Source organism: Pseudonaja textilis, chromosome 1 (assembly GCF_049901715.1).
Source record: "Pseudonaja textilis isolate UNSWEBS1 chromosome 1, rPseTex1.2, whole genome shotgun sequence".
Classification (NCBI taxonomy): Eukaryota; Metazoa; Chordata; class Lepidosauria; order Squamata; family Elapidae; genus Pseudonaja; species Pseudonaja textilis.
The window spans coordinates 265,646,988-265,656,037 of NC_141990.1; the positions used below are offsets into that span (position 1 = coordinate 265,646,988).

The 9,050-nt window shown below is 33.0% G+C and overlaps 1 protein-coding gene across 44 annotated transcripts in view; it reads left to right on the plus strand.

Annotated features, from left to right (window-relative positions):
- The window catches only part of GPHN (gephyrin), a 224,934-nt gene extending 216,934 nt beyond the window's left edge, over positions 1–8,000 (plus strand). For all 44 annotated transcript variants that reach the window (XM_026708419.2, XM_026708427.2, XM_087921648.1 and 41 more), the window contains 4 exons: positions 1,516–1,580; positions 1,919–2,022; positions 3,185–3,281; positions 7,005–8,000. In XM_026708419.2, the coding sequence (XP_026564204.1) occupies positions 1,516–1,580; positions 1,919–2,022; positions 3,185–3,281; positions 7,005–7,138 (400 nt within the window). In that variant the 3' untranslated portion in view covers positions 7,139–8,000. The remainder of the gene's footprint in view (positions 1–1,515; positions 1,581–1,918; positions 2,023–3,184; positions 3,282–7,004) is intronic.
- Positions 8,001–9,050: the final 1,050 nt, after the last annotated feature.

Consider the following 9,050-nt stretch of genomic DNA (forward strand, 5'->3'; position numbering starts at 1 on the left):
AAAGAAATAATTTTAGTGAAGTGAAAAATTAAGAAAAGTGTGAAAAGAAATACAAAAAAAATATAAAGAAATGGTTTCTGATCTTCTGTGCAGTAGTTACAAACTTACACTCTTCTTCTTCATTAAAATTTCCTCATTATTCTCTTCTTCCCATAATCAACCTTTTTTAATCAGCAGATCCATAAATCACCAATTCATTTCTTTTTATTTTCAGCAAGATGTCCATAGGAAATTTTCAGTCTTTAATAAAAATATTCGCTATCTTAGCTCTGATCAAACAGGTCAATTTTGCCATTCTATCATCTTTACAATCCATTCCTCCATCGTGGGTATTTCAGTATTTTTCCATCTTTGTGCATATAGTATTCTCACTGCAGTTACTACATACAAAGCCAATCCTCCATAGATCTTTTCTAATTTGTTAGTTGTCCGTAAGTCCTAGCACTAACATTTCTTACTTCATCTGAATGGTTAATATTTAGAATACTTTGTATCATTACATATATTAGTATCCAATACCTTTTTGCTTTTTCACAAGTCCACCATGCATGGTAAAATTATCCTTTATGTTTTCCACAGTTCCAACATTGATAAGAAGTACCTTTATACATCTTAGTTATTTTTTCTGATATCATATACCAACAGTACATCGTTTTGTAAAAATTCTATCTTAAATTGTAACACAATGTGGATTTCAGCTCTTTCCACCACATACTCTCCCATTAGTCCAAACTAAAATTCTTAGCCCATTTTATCATGTACTCTTTAATTTGTTCTTTTGTTTCAAACCCCAGCAAAAGTTTATACATTTAAACAATCACATGTTCATTGTGTGTACACAATTCATTTTCAGATCCCTTTTGTTTTTCAGTTCCAATTATTTTTCATCTATAATAAATCTCTCTTAATTGTGCATATGAAAATCACTGAAAACTAAATCCCTTTGTAGTAAATTGTTTTTGTGAGTTCATCCCATTGATTTATTTCCAAATTATAGAGCTGCACTTTATTTTAAAAACAAAAAACAAATAAGGTAAAATACTTTGAAAGTGCTTCATCTTTGGAATTTTAATTGCATCTCATTGAACAATGGAATATAATTCTTAAACACTGGAAAATGAAGTTGGAGGACAAACAAGCAGTTTGGAACATTATTATTAATACACTCTAATCATCTGGTAAATAATTGGTTTACAAATGAAATTAGTTGTCTAGATGTACAATTTAGTTAACAGAAGAATTCATCTTGAAAAAAAATCATACAATAAACAAGATATTGCCAATTTGGTGGATTTTACTAGCTAAAAATCTGGCCTTCTAATGGGAAAAATGATGGAATTGTGAAGTACTATTAATTCACGTTTTTATTTCCTGTGTAGAATTTTATGAGAACCATTGCATTTTCCAGGGATGTTGATGATAGCAAAACTGAGGCAATAAAAAAATATGAAATGTTATTGACAAAATTGATAAAGGATTTAGTTCATAATTTTAACAATTGGCAACACTTCCTAGGTTACCTACAACCTTTGCAACCTTGGATATTGATGGGGTAAGAAAAATCATCTTCGCGCTCCCAGGTAAGGTATATTACATTCTAAATCTCTTTATTCATGCTCATATATTCCAAATGAATTTTAAACCAAATGTTCCAAATCTTCATGTTCCATACTGCAAATATCTTAGTTATGCATTATTTCTTCCATATGTAACAATCACAATGCTCTTATTTTTCTGAACCAAAAGTGTTTTTAATTGACTATGTTATTAATCATTCTTGCTCCTCAGTTCATCAAATATTCCTTTAAAAGTTTTAAAAGACTCTTGCTACAAAGCACAATTTGGTTCCAAAGTAAATGTTCTTATTCTTGAAACAATTCTCAAGTAATTTATGAAATAACTGTTTCTTGATCTTTAGGGAACCCTGTGTCAGCAGTTGTTACCTGCAATCTTTTTGTTGTCCCAGCACTGAGGAAGATGCAAGGAATTCTGGATCCTCGTCCAACTATTATAAAAGCCAGGGTAAGAGTTTTCAAATAAAAGGTGAGTTTTTGAGGTGCTCTGCTTAGTTGCATTAGTATCTCAGAGCTGAAGAAATAACCTTTAAATAGCCTAGAGTTCAAAGAATTCAGGTGAAGTATTGTAAAAAAGAGAAAGCATTACAGAAATGAGTTTTAAGATGAATCATAACTATTGAGGATGGATAGTATTTGATCAATAAAACATTGGTATTACTATTGATTGCTTTTGTATTATTTGTAATAGAATATGGGTGCTCATATTTTGTTAGTAGGATAAGGATATGAGGAATAATTTGCTTCTAGGGAAAGAAATGCACAGATAAGTCTTGGTCATGCAACTAATCTCTACACCTCCAAATCATTATTAGACAACATTTTCAAGTCCAACTGAGGCATTAGTGAATTTTACATAGACTTAAAGTGAGGTTCCCTTCCTGCCCCTCCTAGTCTTCTCTCTTTAAGCCAGAAGGAAGATTAAAATCCCTATGAGCCAAGAACAGCTGATAAAAAGCAAAGAACAGCTCCTCCTGAACAGTTTCTTGCCCAAGGAATGTCAGTAATGGACAGCTGTTTCCTCACCAACAACCCTTTCAAAAACTATCTAACTTTCCTTACAAAAATCAGCACTGTAAATATATTTGGTTTGCAAAGTGATAATAGCATTGCAATTTGAACTTAGTTTATATAAAGATTTATACAGCTCCTACAAATCCAAATTTCACAAAAAAATACTGAAATTTTTCCACATTTTTGGGAGACAGAAAAACTTTTCATTTGTTCCAATACCTTATAATCTTCCTAAATTCCTTGTCTCTGTATTGTACAATTATCAGTTTTATGTACTATTTCAGATTGCATAGCTTTTTTTTTACTAATCATAGCTAAATATTTAATAGCTTTGTTAATGGAAATTTATTTACTCCATTGCCTTTCTCCCTCAAAACTTTGCTTGGTTTGGAATGTCACAAGTTGCATTTGCAACAATATTTTGGGGGGAAAGGGTTTGGGGCAAAACCCACGTACATGTATTTGGTCTACTCTAATCAAATTAATCTCTTTATTTTGTACATGTTATTTGAATCTGTGAGCTAAATATGGGCCCTTGGAGAGGGGCGTTTTAAATTTCTTAATGTCACTGTTTTCAATTTGTATGTTTTCTACAGTTATCATGTGATGTAAAATTGGACCCTCGTCCAGAATACCATCGGTGCATACTGACTTGGCATCACCAAGAACCACTGCCTTGGGCACAAAGTACAGGTTCGTGCTTACAACCTCTTTCTAAAGTTTTACAGCTTACAACCTCTTTGGCAGTTTTTGTTGAGTTCATAAGTTTGAAACATAAAATAACGAAACACAAATGATTGGTATCTTCTCTAATTTTGAATAACATGTAATATTTGAAATCATAAACCAAACATGTGACAGTTAAGGAATTTCCCTCCCCACCCTTTATCCTTTCTTGCTTTAAATTAAGCTCATGAATCTCACCAAGTTATAAAATAAGCAAGAAACATTAACTTCTTCTGATTGTTTCAGTCTCCATTACATGTCATAGCATATATAATTATACTGTATAATTGATGCAGTTTAGATTTAGTGTCTTCTATTTGCCTTTTGAAGTCTTGACATGAAATATTTCATTGTATATAGAAAATATCTAGGTTTGGGGGAGAGAACATATATGTATATAAAATTGAAAGATTTACTTAACTGTCAGGAACATCATTTTCTTTAAGTACTAAGTAACAAAATTGATACTTCATGATACAAAAATTCATGAACCAGCTGTCTGCTAGGGAATGAAACAGGTATTTTAATTTTGCATCTGGATTCTTTATTTAATTGGGAAAAATGTTCGTTTTGAAAACTAAAGCAAGCTTAACTTGCTGTGTGCAACTTTATACAAACCCTTCAATGTATACCAAGATGAGGTAAAGAAGAAGGAAATGTGTATACACATTTTCTGCCCTCCCGGGTTATCCTTGTGCATTGCTCTTCATTTTTTTAAAAAATGTTATTCAAAATTGTCCAAAGAAAGAGCAATACATAGTGATAATTCAGGATGGCAGAAATACAATATACTCATTTGCTTCTTTTTTTATCTCTTCTTGGTACCATGACTTGTAAGAAAATGTAGAACAGTTTGCTTATCATTGCTTTCTGGTGCTCTTGACTTTTTGTTCTGAAACAATTCAAGGACTATAAAAAGAATAAGCATTGGTGTTTGAATCTGGCTTGTAAGAAAAGCAACAAGGCCTGCTATGTGCAAAATACTAGACAGACTTTTCCAAATGAGTTAAACAGGGGAGGAACAAAAGTGATGCAAAACAGCACACAGCTTGATCACAGTAAGTTCACGTTCATTAGAATCTTGCTTTCTGTAACAGTTTATTCTGAAGATCATGTAAAGTCTCTCTTGAGTAAAGGCCAATTGTTGATTTCATGGGCATGTACCTGTAGCTTACTTGGCAGAACCATAGAAACGGCTTGCTTGTGCCTCCTTACAGAATAGTTTTCAGGCTTGAGATTTTACCTCCAAGTACTAACCAGGCCCGACCTATTGATTTTCCAAGCCAAGACAGTCAGATTCTGCCTTTTAAGTATAACTCAATTATTTTTCTCTTTGTAAAAGAAAACATTTCACAGACCCATGTTTTTCTTAGATGTCCAGGTTTTCATGCTGTAAAACAAGTAAATTACAAGAATATGCTGTTATTCTTAAGATGGCACTGTCTCTCCTACTACAGGTAGTCTTCATCCACAATTGAGCCCAAAATTTGTTGTAAGAGACAATTGTTAAGTGAGGCTTGCCCCATTTTATAACCTTGTCACAGTTGTTATGTGAAACAGTGCAGTTGATAAGTTAGTAACCCGATTGTTAAATGAATCTGGCTTCTCCATTGACTTTGCTTGTCAATAGGTTGCAAAAGATGATCACGATACCAGAACACTGCAATCGTCATAGTTGCCAAGCATCCACATTTTGGTCACATGACTATAGGGATGCTACAATGGTTGTGTGAAAAACGGTCATGTCACTTTTTTCAGTGCTGTTGTAATTTTGAATGGTCACTGAACTGTTGTGTTGAGGACTATCTGTACTATAACCTGTATTGCTGGCCATCATATAACATTGTGAGCTGCCCAGAGTCACTGAGAGTCGGGTAGCACACACGTTTAATAAATTATCATTATCATCCTATATTTTCCTTTTCCAATCACTATTGATGGGGTATTGCAAATAATTCAACAAGATCCTTAGCTTCTGAATAAAACATCTTTCAGGATCCATTCCTTGAGGCCATCCAACAGGCAGTCAAATGTTCAGCCTGGCTGCTTTACAAAGTTAGGGAGTAGATGCAGGGGGGCATTTTTCCCACAAGCAAAGCATCTCATTGAATGATTTTGCATAGCCTTACCATACAGTAGGAATCTCACAGAAATAAGTTCAAGTGTTTTGCTTCCTTATAGCTTTAACCTTCCCCCCAATGCCTCCTCTGAAATAAAAATGCTAAGTTTGTAATTTATACACTGAATATGGTATATACACTGGAAATGTACGTTTGTATGTATAGAATGCAACTTCAAATAAGATCGATTACGTGTGCATGTTCAATTGCCAGACTTACTGTAGATATTGATCTTCTCCACCCATATTTATATTAGATGATTTTTCAGAAGGATTAAAAGTCTCAAACAATGCAGTAAAACTTTTAAAGCTTTAATTGGGCCTCTTCCACCATAGAACATTATAAATTATTCTCTGTACATTTATGGAATCTGTTTTGCAGTCTAAAAGACTGCTGCTAGTTCTTCTCTGGAAAGTTGTCTTGTTAGGAGCATGTGAAATTGTGATATAATTACTGTAATGGATCATTTATCATAAGAAAATGGCACTTTAAGCATCAACCCTTGAATACTTTTAAATGAGTTTGTACTTAAAGGATGCATGGTTCAGCATGGAACACACGTTTTGCAAAAGTTCTCAGATTCAACCCCAGTGTCATCTGGCATTAATTGAAAAGAATCCTCATAATATCCTAGAAAAGTCCATTAGCACTGACAGCATTAGGCAAGACAGACCAATGGTCTGATTCAATAAGCAAGTTTCCTATATTCCCATGCAAAAGAAAAATAGTTTAATTGTGTTTTGCTTCCTTAATTTTTCCAAGTGTCTCTCAAGAAAAAACCTAGCTGAAAAGTCCTTAATTGGAAATGATGAAGAGATGATTTTGCAGTAACATTACTATATTGCGAAAAGAGAAGAGCTGCGCCTTGACAAACTGAACATGTGTTGCCCAATGCAAGTCAGATTATCACCAGTGCATCCTAGAAATAAATCGGATAAATATCTAAATGTTTATTGTGATATTATTTTAGAAATGTCATTCCATTTATTTTATTATAACAACTTCAAATGTTATTACTCACCATCTTTATTTAAATTCTGTAATATAATATTAAATTCTGTAATATAATTACTATAATTAATCCTTGGAATGTATTACCGCAAGATGAAAAGATAAGTATCAGTTTAGCTTTCAATAGACAAAATCATGAAACCTAATCCATTTTGGGTTACCAAAATAAAACAATGTAAGTTTCTCAGTAGCTACCAGTAACATTTATATGCTGCCTACAAAATAAAAAAAATGCATATCCCTAAAAGGAGAGAAATAGTTACGTTATGCGTTGTGCTTTGGTTTCCTATCAAATCTAGGAGGCTGTGATGAGAAAGAATACTGGATCCGGTCACTAATAAACTCTATGCTGCAGAGTTGTAGTAAAAAAGGACTGCATTAACCACAATCAGCTTTTGGGTTTATCGTATTCATGGCCAGTGTGCAGTTTTCAGATGATAATTTAAAAGGAAAATCATTATTTAAGATTGCGCTGTAAGAATTTTGGGAGAAAGACTGACAATGCATTTCTTGGCCTATGGCATTTACCCAGCTAATGAATCTTTTTTGCTTTCTATAGGGAATCAGATGAGCAGTCGTCTGATGAGTATGCGCAGTGCCAATGGACTGTTGATGCTACCTCCAAAGACAGAGCAGTATGTGGAACTTCATAAGGGAGAGGTGGTTGACGTCATGGTCATTGGAAGACTATGATGTTACCAGCAGGAGAAAAGTTTTGATGCATGTCCACATATCATTGACTGTATCCTGTAATATGCAACGGCACAGCTAGTTTTTCTGAATTGGATAAAAGTTGATCAGTATAAACACCTTGAACTATATTTCAAATGGATTTAAATAAATACCTTTTAAAAAAACTTCAAAAACAAATCTTAAAAGAATTTATTCTGATTATATCAAAGCAACTTTTTCATTTCTTGCAATTGCTTTGTGTGTTCAATGCTAGTTCCAATAGCAGTAGCTTTTAGTAGACAGCGGTAGGTGCCTGCAGAACTTGTGTTTTTTCTCATCTTTAAGATTCAACTACTTATGCTCTTAAAACAAGGCTGTCTGCTTATTTATACTAGTGTAGACAACACTTGGATTTTCCCTTATTAGTATGCTTCATAACTGCTTCACCGAGAGCTTCTGCTTGTTCTTTATCGTATCTCGTGTTGATGTGCACAGTGCCAAAAGCAGAGTGGCTGCCCTGGGAACCCGATCAAGCCCCAAGGTTTTCCTCCTTGCTGCGCGTTCAGGGATACCTGTCATCCCAGCAGCCACCCAGCTCAGTACTATTGGGCAGTAACTGGATACCTTTTGTTTAAACAAACAAAAAAATTGCTTCCTTAAGTGCTGACAGCCTTTTTAACCAATACATTTAAAATGTACAGAATTAAAATCTTTAAAAAAAAAATCAAAGACTGATCTTGTACAGATATTAGTGTTACCAGCATTCATGTGGAAATTAAATAAGAAATAAAAACTAATGTTAAACAACTCTGTACCATAACATTTTCTGTAATGATACTGAAATTTAAATGAATAAAAAAAAATCCTGAATCATTATTTAAAAGGTGATTGTGTTAAGCCTGTTTTCAGTCTTGGGGAAAGGACACCATGGTTCAAAAATTAAATGTGCACAGATATATTGGAGAAGAAAATTGCTGATGCATAAATTTTGAATTTAAAAGGTTTTAATAAGGTTGTGCTATTTTTCTTGAGTAATCTTAAAACTGCAATCCTTGGAAGATACTTTAACAATACGATTTACGAAAACATCACCAATACAGATTAACTTAAAAATATAGGATTTAAATCATCTAAGAAACTGACATAAGTGAAAGAAAATGTTTAACTACTGTATGGAATATTTCTCCATTTTAAAAATTATATGCCTCAGGAACACTATTGCAGTTAAGTATAATTAACCCAAAGTCACTTACATAATGTGACACTTCTAGGTGTAAGTAAGAAGTGAAGGAAATAAATTCAGTATGAGATAACTAACTACAAGATTGCTTTCAGGATGCTGCGTAGTGAAAAAATATTTTGAGTTCAGTTGTTCCCCCTACACAGCATTATTGTTTTCATTACTTCTTAAAATATTTGTTTTTTAAAAATTCCATAAAGAGTTACATAAATTATATTTTGCCTTAAGATAACATTTATTGCTAATAAGCTGTAAAAATATGGTGAAATGAGAAATACATTTTATTCTAGTCTAGAATTAAGGCTAGTAAAAATACTATCAAATGTAGAATGTAGAGCTGAAAACTGATTTGATATTGATCATGGCACTTCATGACTGACCGCAATCCTATTTTCATTTGGGAATAAGCCAAGCAATGATGGTGAACATTTCTTCTCTAGAAGAAGAATAAGTAGAAAGTTTAACACTGTTTAGCTTAATGTCAATAGTTAGACGAGTTAGAGTTAGATAATTCCTTCCAATAACTCCTTTGATTTATCTGCCCTCTTCACTGAACATCATAACCAGATTAGAAATAAAAAAGTGTGCTTTCTTAAACAAGATACTTACAAAAATGCAGATTTATAAAAGTGCAATGCTTTTCATTTTTGTTTAAATTAGGTAAAACATCTTTTTACAAATGAAGATAATATC